We start from the raw sequence: 15,328 nt of genomic DNA on the forward strand, positions 1-15,328 counted from the left end.
ATGCATGACACATGTTATTCTCATTCAGGTGATGGTCTTCCAGCTTCTCTCCAGCTTATTTCAAATAACTAGTAAAACTTCCCCAGGTATGTATGAAGATTTCCAAGCAAGCCTAACCTGGTTCTGATCGCACCGGTGACCCTGGCAGGAGACAGTGGTGAGGCACTGCACTTTGCACGGCTTCTGGAGCAGCAACCATCACACAGGAAGCAAAGCTGAACAGCTTGAGAAGACTGTTCATGAAACACATTTGTGACACCCCCAGAGATTCCCAGAAATATCTGGAGAGAGAATTTGCTCTGATTACTATGGTTGTGTAGTAAATTGCTCCAAAGCTTAGAGGCTCAAAACAACAATAATCACTCATAATCTCCCACAGTTCCTATGGGTCAGGCATCTAAATGGGGCACAGTAAGGCTGGCCTGGGTTTGCTCCTCAACATCCAGGGCCACGGCTGGAAGACGCAAAGGCAGGGAGCAGGAATCCTCTGAGGCTTGTTCATTCCCATAACTGGTGATCAATGCTGGCTACTGGCTGGGGGCCTCACTGGGGCTGTCAATTGGAACATCCACATGAGGCCTTTCCATGTGGTCTGAGCTTCCTCACAACATGATTCCAAGGGCATGTGTCCATGGGTTGAAACCATAATGACTTTTGTGATCTGGTCTTGGAAGTCAGCCTGAGTCACATCTGTTGCATTCTTTTGGTTCACAGGGAGGGATCATAAACCTCTAGCTCCTGACAGAGCCATGTTAATGTCACATTGTAAGAGCATGTGAGATGGGAAAAATATGAGATGGCCCTACTTTAAGCCAAGGGACAGGGAGCAGAGGCAAGAAGCAGGGAAATATGGCTATTGCCATAGACCTGGGGACAATTGAACTACTTATTCAATTTTATACTTGTAGGCATCCTCAGACCCTTCTCATTCTCATTACCTATTCTATTCTCTAGACCACCAGATCTATTGTACACACTTTGCATTACAATGACCCATATTCTCAGTGTCTTTTCTTGTCCTCCCTCAAGCTTCAGTTCACATTTCTGACTCCTCCTCCCCAGGGTACTTCCAGCTCTCCTGATCATTCTCAGTATTCTCCAGGCCCACAGAATTCAGATAATATTTTTGTAACACCTAAATGTTTATATTACTCCCAATCGGTGGTAGTTAATATCAAATGTCGGTGGGGCATTATTTGAATATTTCATTCTCTGATGTTCTCTTATGCATTTAATATTTAAGTGTAAACTTCAAATTATATCTAAAAGTACATACTGACTTACTGTGACTACAAACTCAAGATGCAGTAAACATCTTGGAAGAGCTTGCCAAAATGTTACTTCTAAGAGCCTATTAAGGAGCTTTAATATTTTATTTTGGATTATGCACATAAAGTTTATAAACAAGGTTGTTAAAAAATAATGGGGACAAGAAAGCCTTTCTATTTCTTTCTTTATATCTGGATAAAGGAAATAAAATACAATGATTCTAAGTCTCCATCCTTTTGGGTGAGGACTGGGGTCATTCCAAAACTTGTTCTGTCCAGATTGATACAGAGGAGGTAACTCCTAACCCCACGTGGTTTCTCAACAGTAACCAGCATCTGTCCAGTCACTTTACGGACATCATCTCGTTGAATTCTCACAATGATCCTGAATCATTACCCCAGTCTCACAGAGCTTGTAAGTGACAACACTTGCGTTCGAACTCACATCTGCCTAATTCTAAAACTCGCACTTTGGACCACCCCACACGACCTCTATCCTGATGCCATGGTAAAACTCATTCTAGGGCCTTGCTGGGCAGGTCAGCAGCACACTCGCCTGGCAAGCAGCTGTCCCGCAACATGGGGCTCATGTGGTTTCCCTACTGAGATAAGAACAGAGCTCAAATCTTAGCTCTTCCTGTTTCTGTAACCTTGAATAAGTCACTCTTCTTGAAACTCATTTTCTTCTAAATTCTCTATAATAATGTATTTGTTGAGCATTTACTATACACCAAGCAGTTTAGATTATCTCGTTTAATCCTTACAAAAACCTTATAGGTTAGATTCTATTATTACTCCCATTTTATACAGGAGGTCACTGAGGCTTTGATAGATTAGGTGGCCTGACCAAGGTTACAGAGCTAGTAGTAGAAATGGATTTAAACCCAGGTCTGCGGGCTGGCCGATAAGCTCAGGTGGTTAGAGGATGGCCTTATAACACTAAGATCATGGGTTCAGATCCCTGCACCAGCTAGCCAGCAAAAAATAAACAAACCCAGGTCCGTCTGACTCCATGGCTTGAACTCTTAACCACCAGGCATAATTGTTCCTACTAATACTTTCTTAACCCAACTTGTTGTTATAATGGATGAAATAATACATGTGCAAACATTTTGTAAATGTTAAGCATGAATCAAATGTTAGTTGTTGTGATTCTGGTTTTGGTAGGAAAACTGTGCTGGAGGAGGGTATTGACTCTGGGAATAAAGGTCCACATAAATACAGGCATCTAGAATTCTGGAGCTGGCGCCACTGTGCTCTCTGGAACCAAACAAAGATAAGCAGCCAGAATGCTTTATTATTAGATGGTTCCACTTTAAGAAAAAGTAAATCACTATTAAGATGTCTTTCTGAACTGCTTTAATTATAAATTAGTCTTGTCAATCTTAATAAAATTATGCCTTGTATTTAAGACTTATATGTGGAAAAGTGCTTAAAAGTAATTACTTTTATTTCCCAAGCATGTCATTTAAAAAATTCTTCTATTCACAGCTTGATCCCCTTAATTCTATTCTTAGACTCATTTCTAATCTGACTCTATCTAGAGTTAAATCATGGCTCCTTGATATTGACATCATAAATGTCACATTAGTGACATGGCCATTGATTTTTAAAATTTCTGCCCAGACTAGTAAACTTTAAGCAAAAATAGTGCAAGTCTAGCACTAAAAATGTACACTTACTTCTGAAAAATCTGCTTTTGTTATTATAATAAGATTAATTTTTTTTAAATTAAGGCATCTTCAAGATTTCTGATTCTAAGGAATGTTCTTTATTGATGGTGAACAGCCCTTTCAGATTTTCTTATGACTGATTGAAAAAGTGACATTTGCCCATGTAGGCAAAACCTAGCCTATGGAAAACTAGCCCATACTAGAGTGCCCTAGTTCCTCAAAAGATTAGCTGGAGTTTCAGATAAGAAAAAAAATTGCAAAGAAGAAATGTTGGGGGACTTCTTTGGTCATGTAAGTCGGGAAATGCTATCTTATATTTTTCCCTCTTAGGGAACCACAATATACCTTAACAAATGAAAGACTGAAAAATCCGGAATAATGAAGCTCAACGGGCATTTCCCAAACTTACTTGACTGCAAAACCATTTTTCCAAATGACAATAACATCCCACAGAATTCATGCTCTGTGACAGTTTGATAAAGGCTATTATAGTTGATTCTGAAATAAAAATAACTAACGCATGTGACCAAACCACTTGGACTTCCCAAGCCATTCCATGCTGAGAAGATACAGCTATCTAAGAATGTAATTTTTTACATTAAGATTATTTTCTAAAAGGAATTTAGTGACACAGAATAACAGATAGAAAACTCACAACACACTCTATAGGTGCTACAGATTTAGTGTCGTTTATTATGTCACATCTTATCCCACAAGTAATTATGCCGTAACTTACAACATAAATATAAATGGCAAAATATGAATAGGGAATTAAACAAAAACAAATTGAATTATACAACCAAGGCCATGTTAAAATGAAAACATAAATATGAAAAAATGAAAAAGGAGGGGCCATGCTATAACTGAACTTTAAATTTAGTTATGAGCTCTCTAGCAACCAAACAAAAAGGAATTCATGACCATTTTTGCACAATTACCATAATGAAAAAAAAAAAGAATGCTTTAACAGTTCTGTAAGGAAAACATGGCGTTTTTGGACTGAATTATAAAAGGGAAATTTTCATAATGCCTCCAACCGTTTTCCAAATGCAGTAACACATTTATGTGGTTAATTCTTACAGTACTGCCAATGATAAAGCTGAGAGCCAAATATTATATTCTGCAAAATTAATGGGTCCTCATTTGTCTTTGGCTGATTCAGGAAGACAAGTTACAAATCTAATAAAATCATAATAACCGTAAGAAAAATTAGCTGTGTACTTCACCATTTTCAGAATCAAACTAATAGGCAAGAAAAGATAATGCACTCTTTGTGGTTAAATAATAATTACAGCTAACACTCATATAGAGCTCACTATAATGCCAAATGGTGTTCTAAGCACTTTTCATGGATTTATTCATTTCATCCTCACACAACTTTATAAGGTACGTATTACTATACCCCTTATTTTACAGATGAGGAAATGAAGACCCAGAGATTAAGACCCCAGGGTCACAGAGCTAGTACTAACACTGTTTACTGTCACTAGCAGTTGAGGACAACTTTCCATATGGGTGGGTGGGAGAAATGGGACTGGTGTTAGGCCATAGTTGGGATAAACACTACTCTGCTCAGTCTTTAGGAATCATGTAATTCATTATCTTTGCATCCTAGAGCCAGAGAAGGTGGTTCAGGGGCACTGCGTCAGTCAGGCTGCAAACAAGTAAACAAGCTGTTTTGAGTTTTTAAGACAGAGGGAAATTTAACGCCAGAAACTGGTTACACAGGAAGAGCTGGGAATCACCCAGGAAATGGCAAGGCAGCCTGGAGACTGGTAACAGTAGGAAGAAGGAGATGGTCTAATGGGAGCCTGGGGGTGGGTTCACTTGGCAGAAGCTGGAACCACAGCAGACCTCGGTGGGAGCCCTGGAGGAGCTGCCGGAGCCCCCACCCTGGCTTCTCCTTTTATCCCTCTCCCAATCTCCCTCTGACTGAACTTTGCCAGAATTCAACTAACAGGGAACTGCACCCTCCAGGGATCAGCCCTCCTGTGACACAGGGCAGAGCTGTAAGAAGTCAAGGAAGAAATCCAAAAGCAAAAACACCCAAGACTGGCTCAGGTACTAACAGTATTAATGTGAAAATTTTGTCTTCTAGTAGCTGGACCATATAGCCTCAGGAGGCAAATCACAGAGTAAGTAAATGCTTGTTCTATAAATCCCAGGTCACTATAGCAAGGGAAAATCCTGGTTTTGCTTGGAAAAAGAATACATAGATAAAATACTTCATTCTGCAGCTAGCAAAATCACACAATTGTTACTCCAGAGAGGAGTACATGCTGAAAATATAAAGAGATTTATAAATTTAGGTAAATTAATTCCATAAAAATGTGTTGGCAACACCTATTATGTACAAGTTGGCTGAGGTTCCTGGATGAGTCTTCACAATGTGCTGCAGTCATTTGTCCCAGCTGAGCCCCATTCGTGTAGGGTGATGCCTGTCAGCTAGGATGAACATCATAGGTCTTGAGAGTTGTGTTCAGCAGGATAAATCTTGCTGCAAGAGGTAGGAAGAGTGTTCAAACTGCAAGCAGAGGCTAAAGAAAGATGGTACATTTATAGGAACATTTGAGAGCTCTGCCTCATGAATTTCAGTAGAAAACAGGCAAGCAGTGAGAAGTTGTGTTCAAACAACATAGCAATGGGTGGGAGGCAACGTGGGTCCAGGTGAACCTTTCAAGTGAGCCTCCCAAAGATCAGTATTCAAAAGGGTGCAGTACACAGAAAGACAGAAAATCACCGTGCTGCAGAGGCACACACACAAAGCCTACTGCCATATGCTTATTTCTAAAAACCTTAAGGCTAAGATGTGTACATAACCACCTGAAATATCAGGTAGAAAATGAGAGTTGCCACAGAGAGGAGATGGTGTGAAGAGATTCTGAGAAGAGAGAAACATGACCTCTAGCTGGGGAAGGAGGATTTGGGGATGGGCGTGTAAGGTTTTGGAGAGGAGCTGTCATTGGAGCTGCATCTTGTATAGTTTTGACCTACAGAGATGGGAAAAGAGAATTCCTGGCAGAAGTCCCAGCAAAAGGGAAGGGATGACATCTCTCTCAAGAGGGGCTTGGATAGCTATATCAGGTAGTCATTGATGGCAGCCAAGTGTGCAGGAAGGAAAGAAGTAGGAAAGAAAGGTGAAAAGGAAGATTAAGATCATGCCCAACAGAGCTTTTCAAATTCATGGTTGGATAAATCTACAATAAAAACTGTTCTGGAAAATTTCAGATATTTGGGGTATATTCAAAATCTTTTAAGGCAGGTATCTTGGGAGCTGGTTATTCCATCCCATTTAATGTTAGAAGTAGGATGCTGGTGGATGGACCACAGCCCTGCTGTCCAGGGACAAATGGCCAGCTCAGTATCAATGCCACTGGTCCTGGTGCCCTGTAACTATAAGGTCTGGGCAGAGTGCTAAACATAAACAGCCACCTCCACTCCATCCAAGTTTACAGAGAATATTCAGAAGGAGGTATTAATATGCAATTTTTCCTTGTAATGAGAGGGAGACAAAGAGTACATTACTAGTTTCAAGTTAAAATAATGGAGTGGAAAAATGTTTCATCTTAGGAAATTATTTCATCTTATAAAATAATTTCATGCTATATGGTTTTCTGCCAATGTGAGCATTTGGCTGGTATACCAGCCTACTGACAAATATATTCTAACTTCAACAACCTAATCATTTTTAAAAAGCATGAGAAAGAAATTCATTCAGCTAACATAACTGGAATTCTAATTTCAGATCTTCATGGCCTCACTGAATAGTTCTCATAATATTTATGGTTTAGTTTTTATATCATCTACAATAAAGTGAAAGTTATTAATCTCTTCTACAAGGTTGCCATGAGAAGCTAACTAATTGTTATAAAGCAAAAATTTAAATATAGAAGTTTAAGTCATTGGTAAACAATATTGTATATTCATTTGTGTTTCAGACCCAATATATCCTTATTTTCCCAAGTATATACCATTTTCTATTAGTGAGCAATAGATGGCTTAGTTCATGGGTAAAGATCAAATGTAATGAAGGAAGGGAATTTATTTTCTGTTTGCAGAAATGCACACAAAAATAGCTGGCCTGTCACATTATTACCTAAACCATAATTAATGGGTTACCAAAAGTGGCCACAAAATGACAGAAATGAATGTTTTATTCCCTCAAAAGAATCTCATATTTATGGTCTAGCTTGACTCTCAGTCATTTTCCTTACAATTGGCCTCTTAAAGCAATGGAAGTTGTCAAAAGGAAGACAATGCTCCCCCTACAGTTGTCCCCTGTGCCTGGCTCACGTCCATGAGGAAGAGAGATGTCCACCCACCCTTGTTAAGCTAGATTTGGATTCACAAGCCTCAGATTCCAGTTGGAGCACTGCCACTCATCTGCTCTGTGATCCGGGTGTTTTAACCTATCTTCATCTGTGACAAGGGAAGTAATAACTTCAGCCCATCTCACTGAAATGTAGTAAGAAAACAACACCCAGGGAAGTTCTTTGAAAAGCTGAAAGGCCAAATATAAATGCAGATATTATTATTATTTTCATAAGGGCCTGAAATTACTCAAACTTTTGTTTCTAACTTCGAGCTTGGGAGAAAACGTTCTACTTCCTCTTGTGCCTAATTTGAACAAAACACACAAAGCATCTCACTTTGATTTTTCTCCTACTTCAAGCATTTGGCTTGAAGAAGACTTTTGTTGGCCAGCTGCCAACTCATAAAATTGAAAGAGAAAATCAGAACTCTGCTCCAAAGCAGGAGGTAGGAAGAACAGAAAATGTTGCTGGAACTTTTCTGGTCTCCAGGAGGAAACTGAGCAGGACCAGATACAAAGATAACTACAATTGCACAACCTATTAGACTCCTGAAGAGAACCAGGTTCAGTTTAAAATTGGACAATAGTGTGTCTTGACTATGTAAAGCTAATCTAGAAGCGGTCACAACTGTTGAGGTAGAAATGACACAAGCTTTGCCCCAAGTGTAAGAGATGACATGTGAGGGTCTTCCCAGCTCGGGGACTTGTCTCCATGAAGTTTCCTCTACCTGGAAGACTCCTTTCCTCCTTTTCAGATCACAGCCAGTGTAAGAACTCAGAGTATCCTGCAATTCTCCATCATAAGCATTGATCATTGGAATTATCAGTTCATTATTCTGTTTGATTAGTGTCTGTTCTCTTTGCCCTACCCCAATAAGCTCCCTGAGGATTGGAAATGGTTTGATTGCATAGTATCCCTAGAATGGAGCAGAACACCTAGCTCAGAGTGGGCCCTCATTAAATATTTATTGAATGAATGATGAAAGTAATACTATCTGAAAAGAACTCCAAAGCAGATTATCTCAGATAGCAAATTATTTCCAGGTAGGCACATTTATACAAACTTATGCTATTACAATAAAACCCTGAATTGAGTACTGCTCAGGAAGGACAGATTGCAAGTGGAGGGAAACCATGAGGGGGGTTAATAAACCAATTACAATAATTTAGTAGTAAGGAAATAAGTTGCATATCCTGAGTAAGGAATCTTTGTGGATCATTTACACGGTCCCAACTGCCCATGTCTGGATGTTCTGAAGACAAAACATGAAAAGGGCAAAGCTATTGCTTCTCAGGCTTGAAGGCATGAGCCCACGGTCAGTAGAAGTTTCCTTCTGAGCCCGTGTCACGTGGCTGTGACAGAAGGCTGTGTGATGAAGCAAGCCACTCAGTCTTTTTCAAGCTATCAGGACAGCTGCGAGGGTACACAGGTAAAACAGCAGCCAGTTTTGCTATGTTCTGCTTACTTTCTTCAGTTCTAAAAAGTTGAAAAGGATGACTAAGTTGGCATTCATTCATGTGAGTGTAAATAAATCAGGAAGAGAACATTTTCAAAACATATCATTCAAATACTACAGCAAGGTAAAGCAGTTAATGTTCTTAATCTTTATCAAGCTATACTCCAAGAGATCATGCTTTTGGATAAAGGTCAGTCCCCTCCTGCCATTTTTTTTTTCTTGTGCACCCACTTATTTACATGATTTGGTGTAATTTCCAACAAAATGGTTTCACCTTAATTTTTACTCTGTGACTATTCTATGGAACATGTAATTAAATTCCATCATCCTCACTAAGTGGCTTGAATTTATTATGACTTTCTGGGTGCTAAACCTACACTAAATTTGTTTTAAATTTGTATTAAATATAAAGAACAGAATGAGGATGCTGAGTAATGAATATCATGTCCTTTCCGGGGCTTTTAAAGCTATAGGGTTTCTTTTCTTTCCTTCAAAAGGTTGTACACAATAAATTACATTGCAAATAAAATGAATTAAGTGAAACTGAGAGATGAGAGAGAGAAAAAAAAGAGGCACCAGCTTCTGTATAAGATCTTTAATGGAGGATGCTTTGGGACTATCAACTTGGAAAGAAAAACAAATAAATAAAAATCTATTCCATACTCATTTTGCAGACTTCATCTTTTTCTTTGTTTTCATATAAGTAACCTGCTCAATGTTTTATTTTATGTAAGATCTATGTTATTCTTCTACTGTGTCCTAATATTGTACAATCAAATTCTAATTCCTTAAAGGCAGAAGAAATGAAACAATTTAAATGATGTTTGTGTAGTAATTTCAAAATAACAATCAGCAGGGCACTTTCTCTTATGTATCATTAGCTATACAACTCCCTCTTTACTTATTTTTGCAATCGCTCCTTCTACTACTCGCAGAAATCCTAAAAAATCAGATAATAAACACCCAAAGTGGTCTCTATATTTTTTCAATTTCATACTCAAAGCCCATCTCAAGCTATGAACTGCCTTCATCCCTGACATTGTTTCAAATTCAGTAATTTTATTTTTTCTTCAGGAAAGTAAGAACAAGTCATGATTGAAGAAGAAACTGCCATTTGTTTCCGTTTGTGGGATCTCTCACTTCATTTAGTTGAAGCTGGGTTTGCAGGCCTGGGATTACTCCATGCTGGGAAGGAGTCAGTTTTTTCTCTATTATGGTGAGCATCTACCAGAGTTCCTTGGATGCAGAAAATGTTCAGTGTAAATTAAACAAAAGAATGGGTGAAAAAAGAATAATACCATTTTCATGGTATTAAAATGAATAATTTTCCTTTCATTATCTCACTACAATCTGAAACCCGTTGTCAATCGGGCCTCCTATAGAGAAATAGATTATGGCATAGAGAAATGTGGTTTTAGAAGAGTTTGGGGGGGGGAAAGGACCTGTGCTGAAGCTTCACGTGAAATATTTTGTCTGGGTGAAACTTGACAAGCTTCTCCATGAGGAGAAAGGATCGTTTTGGAGGGTGAGGCAAAGGAAGATGTTCTCAGGAGCAGAAATATTTAAAATGCTTTCATTTAGACTGGGCAATGACCTGTCTCAATCAAATCACCACCTCCAACCTTCTTGGTTCATTACTCTGTTAAGGAGACAATAGCGTGACTTACTCTGAAAGAAATCTTTGCTTTTATCTGATCCACAGTTGAATCTCGTATGCCTCTCTATTTTTTTTCTTTGCTTTTACTTTTTTCTCTCAATAACCATGGAATTTTCCCTTTGGTTTCTCTTCAAGGGGTCCTAGTGTTGAAGGGGCGAGGGAATGACCGTCTATTTCAATCTGCATTAATAAAAGTGGCAAGTTCCCGGCTTCTCCATGGTGTGGCTCGAAGGGGCTGCTGCAACCTACCATCCAGTAGATGTGCCTGTGGGTCAGGGTCCGTCCGCTTGCAGTGTGAGTTAAGGGGTTTCCCCAGGGAACAGTGACATCACGGCAAGGTAATCTCTGTCCCGTGTGCTATGTGGGAGCACAGATTTCCTTTAAAGTCCAACTCTACAAACAAGAATAACCTTGAAAAAGACCCTTCAGACGCCTATCAAGGCTCAGGAACGTTGCCAACCACTTACAATACCCCTTTGACATTTCACAGATACCTTATTTGTGCTCGAGGAGGGGGTCTCCCTTCACCCCTCCACGCGAATCCCTGCTCTGCGCTTCGGGTGCAGTGGGGGCTTGTCGGATGAGCCACTGGGGAAGTATGCGCCCCCTCCTCCTTTGGTCCACTCGGGTCACCTTGACAGAGCGCTTCCCTGTCCCCCTGAGGCTACTTCTTCGGTGGTACGATGACCTGAGTCTCTCCGAGGAATTCTCTACCGTTCTGTTGGTTTCCTGGGGGTCCCGCTTCCCAGCCTTCTGGACCTGTCTAAATGCAGAACTATCCGGCCGTCCCCACCCCCCCAAACTCTAGGGCGGCAGTAGGACTGCACCAGCCATTAATGGCCATCATCTATTTTTAATCGGAAAGATCACAAGGAAACGGGTAAGTGAATCCCAGTCACAAGTCAATTTAAACAACATTCTTGGTGAAATCCAATCACTTAAAACTGAGACGTCTACGCGAGCGAGCCCCCGCCCGTCCGGCAGGAAAGCGCGCGACGGCTGAATTAATCAAGATCAAGGGGCTCCCGGGCTGAGCGCGGAGCGTTAACCCTTCCAGTACCGGAGGGTGACGAGGTGGGGGAGGAAAAGCTCGGCTGGCCGGGGCCAAGATGCCCACGGCAGCCCCGACCAGGCCGCCTCTGCCCTTTGGGGCGGCCCCGGACGCCTCGCGCCGGGCCCGGGCTGCTGGGCGCACGGGGTTAAGGTCAGAAGCTCCGGAGGCTGCTCGGGCTGCTCGGAGCAGCCGCCTCCCGCAGCCTGGGCGCGCGCCTCGGGCTCCTCCTCCCGCCCAAGCGTGGCCAAGTGAGGACTGCTCCGGCCGCAGGTAGCTGAGGCGCGGGAGGCGGAGCGCGGGGAGCGGCCGACAGACGCGCGGACGGACGAACCCCCCAGTCTCCAGTTCCGGACGTTAGCAGAGGTCTGCGCGGGCCATGTGGGGACCCGGGGTCACGGCCGAGGGCCTGACGGTGGCGCAGGCGCCGCCGCCCGTGCTGCCGCTGCTACTGCTGCTGGCGCTGGCGCTGGTGGCGCCCTCGCGGGGCGGCGGGGGCTGCGCGGAGCTGGAGTGCGGCGAGCGGGAGCGCTGCTGCGACGCGGCCAACGCCACCGCGGTGCGCTGCTGCAAGCTGCCGCTGCACGCCTTCCTGGACAACGTGGGCTGGTTCGTCCGCAAGCTCTCGGGGCTGCTCATCCTGCTCGTGCTCTTCGCCATCGGCTACTTCCTGCAGCGCATCATCTGCCCCAGCCCACGCAGGTACCCACGCGGCCAGGGGCGACCCGGACAGGCGCGGCCCGGACCGCCGGGGGGCGTCGGGCTGCCGGGGGCCCCGGGACAACCCGACGACGACGATGACTCGCCCACTCTGCTGCGCGACGAGGCAGCCGCGGGCTCACAAGACTCACTGCTGGACAGTGGCGGCGGCGGCCGAGGCCGGGGAAGCGGCGGTCGCTCGGTCCCCTCCTGCGCCTCGGAGCACGAGCTGCGCGTGGTCTCTCCCGTCTTCCTGCAGCTGCCCAGCTACGAGGAGGTCAAGTACCTGCCCACCTACGAGGAGTCCATGCGGCTGCAGCAGCTCAGCCCCGGGGAGGTCGTGCTGCCCGTGTCGGTGCTCGGCCGCCCCCGAGGCGGCGGCGCCAGGGACGCCGACGGCGGCGAGGGCCGCTTCCCGCTCATCTGAGCGCTCGGGGACCATAGGGACGGTGCGGGGCTGGGGGCTAGGGGCTGCGCGCAATGTCCAGGGTAGCCGAGGCTGCAACTGACTGCCTCAGACCTTGGCACCCCGGCCTAACCGCCGGTCGCCCCGCGACTGGGTTAGGGTCACCCCCCACCCGACATTTCGTTGGGTTCAAGGAAACGCCGGGCGCGCGCGGCGGGGGTGGCAGCAGCGGACGAGCCCCGAGCGCAACTTCGAAGGACGTCCCCGCCCTCTGCCTCGCCTCGTCTTGTGTTCACTCGTAAGTGCCTGCTTCCCAAGTCAGACAGAACACGTGAGCCTTTTGGTGCATCGGGAGAAGGGCGATTTTCTTTAGGGCTGAGGAGAAAAGAGCGCAGCTCCACAACTTTCCCTCCTGCCTGGACTGGTCACAGGAAAGGCGAGGAGCCGTTGGGGACCAGCCGCGACCGATGACTGTTGTGTGTGGGTCTGGGACAGCAGCACTTGGGTATAGTGGAATCCCTCCCTTGCGGAGGGCCCAAAAAACCCTTTGCTATCGTCCTGGAAAAGCAAATAGTCACAGCTGATGGCTCACAATTAGGTGGTGGTGGGGGGGTGGTACCTGTGATTTCTGGTCAGTTGCTGTCAGGTACAGCAACAACGTATATCCAAGATTCCACTCATAATAAGATACAGCTGGACTTTTGATTTCAACACTGAGAAGGTATTTATATTTATTTGTCTTTTATTTTTTTATTTTTACCATTTATTGAATGCAACAGGAGGGTATTGCAGCAAATTAATGACAAGATAATCGTCTCACCACTTTTTTTTTTTTTAGGCCATTATGGCTAGGAAATTGCCCATACTGTCATTATTGTTTAATAAAATGTCGAACACTGTTTCATTAAAAATAAAAAATAAAAAATGAGGCATGGTCATACGAGGAAACATGTGACATAAAAAATATGAAAACACGAAGGATATTTTCACTATTTGAAATGAATATATTTTATTTTTAGTACTGTGACATAATATATAACTTTTTATAATAACTATACATTATGTAGTGTAGGTCTGAATTGTATCATTCATCACAGTTATATGTAAAAATAATTGATACATATATTCCATACCATGAAGCATGATGTCATGCACTTTCTCCATTTTTCATTTGGAATACATTCCACAATATGGTACAAAACATAAGAACTTGTAAATTGTAACTTTTGATTAAAGCCATAATTGTGCTGTAATGTGCTACAGAAGGATTCAGTCACCCTATGTTAAGAAAAAAACAAGTGTCATTGTATCAGTTTCACTATTCTGTGAAATGTCCTTAAGGCAAAAGGTAATGTATTTCAATGCATTGTGTATAATGTATATAAGCATATTGTCTGTGTACAGTATACACATTGTATACCATATAGTTATTACAGTTTATCATGAAGTGAAAAGAAAGAAAACAAATACAAAAGGTTTCTGTGCTTGGAGAAGGATGAATATTGAAGAAAGATCACACACATGGATCTCACATGTATCTAGAACATTGTTCTTATGATTGAAGAAGTCTGACAATGTGAAATCTTAAAATATCTGACTTGTATTAGAAGAAGAAAATGATTTGATTACTTTAAACTTTTAAAGGCTGACTGAAAAAGTCTGACAGTTCTGAGAAATTTTTAAATGTCTGAATTGTAATAAAAGAATGGTTTGCTTTAAGATTCTAAAAGCTAATGACTGTCATTAAAGAAAAATCATTTGAATATTAAGACAAAAACATTAAAATCTTTCTCTGCAAATTTTATCAGATGTGTGATTATATGGTAATGTATTAACATATGAAATTTGTCTTTGTCATTGCTATTTGTCAAAATAACAATTTTAAGCTGTGAATTGAAAAAAGCATCAGGAATTGCGACTGTATCAATTGAAAATGGTACAAAATTTAACAAAATCACATTATACTGAGTAGTCATATATTCATGTTTCTCCCGTACTCTAAATTTTTGTCACATGTAGCTATCAACACTACTAACCATTTGAACAAACTGGAAAGTTACCATATTCTTTTAAATTATTTATTCTTTGAGGGTACACTGTGTTAGACATTTCTTAAAGTTCACCTGTAGCTGAAACATCAACCCAAATACCCAAGTACCAGTGTATGAAGCATAGCCTACATGTTGTTACTAACTTCTGAAAGAAATTTACAACAAAATCCTATGAAAAATACACTTATAATGTGGATCAAGAATGTTTCCATTGTATCAACTATGGGACATTTCTCTCCCTAAAATCCAGAATGTCTATAACGTGGTAATTTCACTTGATACCAATCATGCAATGAGGTTCTCCTGAATTTTAAAATTACAAGTTTTCCTTTTTTTTCCCTTTCTCAACCACAAGCGTTTATTCACATCCCTCAGTTCAACAGAAATGTTTGACTTTTTCTTCTTGCAATTCATTGGTTTTCCAAGCACAGTTTTGTTCAGGCATAATTTTGTGGAAGAAATCCTTAAAACAATATTTTTATCAGTGATAAATGAGCATGTCTCATGGTAATACATACACATACATGACCGACCATGTTAACATACACAGAATCTATGTGTTCATAATGCTGAAATACCCGGATAGGAACATTTTTAAAGCATTAAGGGCAGTAGCAGTGTGTTTAGTTTTACAGGTTTTACCTGGAAGTTATTATATAGACAAAACCTATTAAATATAATTGCATGTGTTTATTAACATAAGAAATAGTTGTTCTATCACCTGAAAAGAATTCAAGATGAGATGCTGATTTTA

General features: G+C 41.9%; 1 protein-coding gene across 1 annotated transcript; it reads left to right on the top strand.

Moving 5' to 3' along the window:
• The first annotated feature begins 11,797 nt into the window (after positions 1 to 11,797).
• C1H3orf80 (chromosome 1 C3orf80 homolog) lies at positions 11,798 to 12,544 on the top strand. The gene has a single exon (XM_063089348.1). The coding sequence runs from the start codon at positions 11,798 to 11,800 to the stop codon at positions 12,542 to 12,544; it is 747 nt and encodes a 248-aa protein (XP_062945418.1).
• The last annotated feature ends 2,784 nt before the right edge of the window (positions 12,545 to 15,328 follow it).

This window comes from Cynocephalus volans, chromosome 1 (genome assembly GCF_027409185.1).
Source record: "Cynocephalus volans isolate mCynVol1 chromosome 1, mCynVol1.pri, whole genome shotgun sequence".
NCBI lineage: Eukaryota > Metazoa > Chordata > Mammalia > Dermoptera > Cynocephalidae > Cynocephalus > Cynocephalus volans.

Coding starts and splice junctions, on each gene's coding strand:
- C1H3orf80 (XM_063089348.1), top strand. CDS start 11,798: ATGTGGGGACCCGGGGTCACGGCCGAGGGCCTGACGGTGGCGCAGGCG.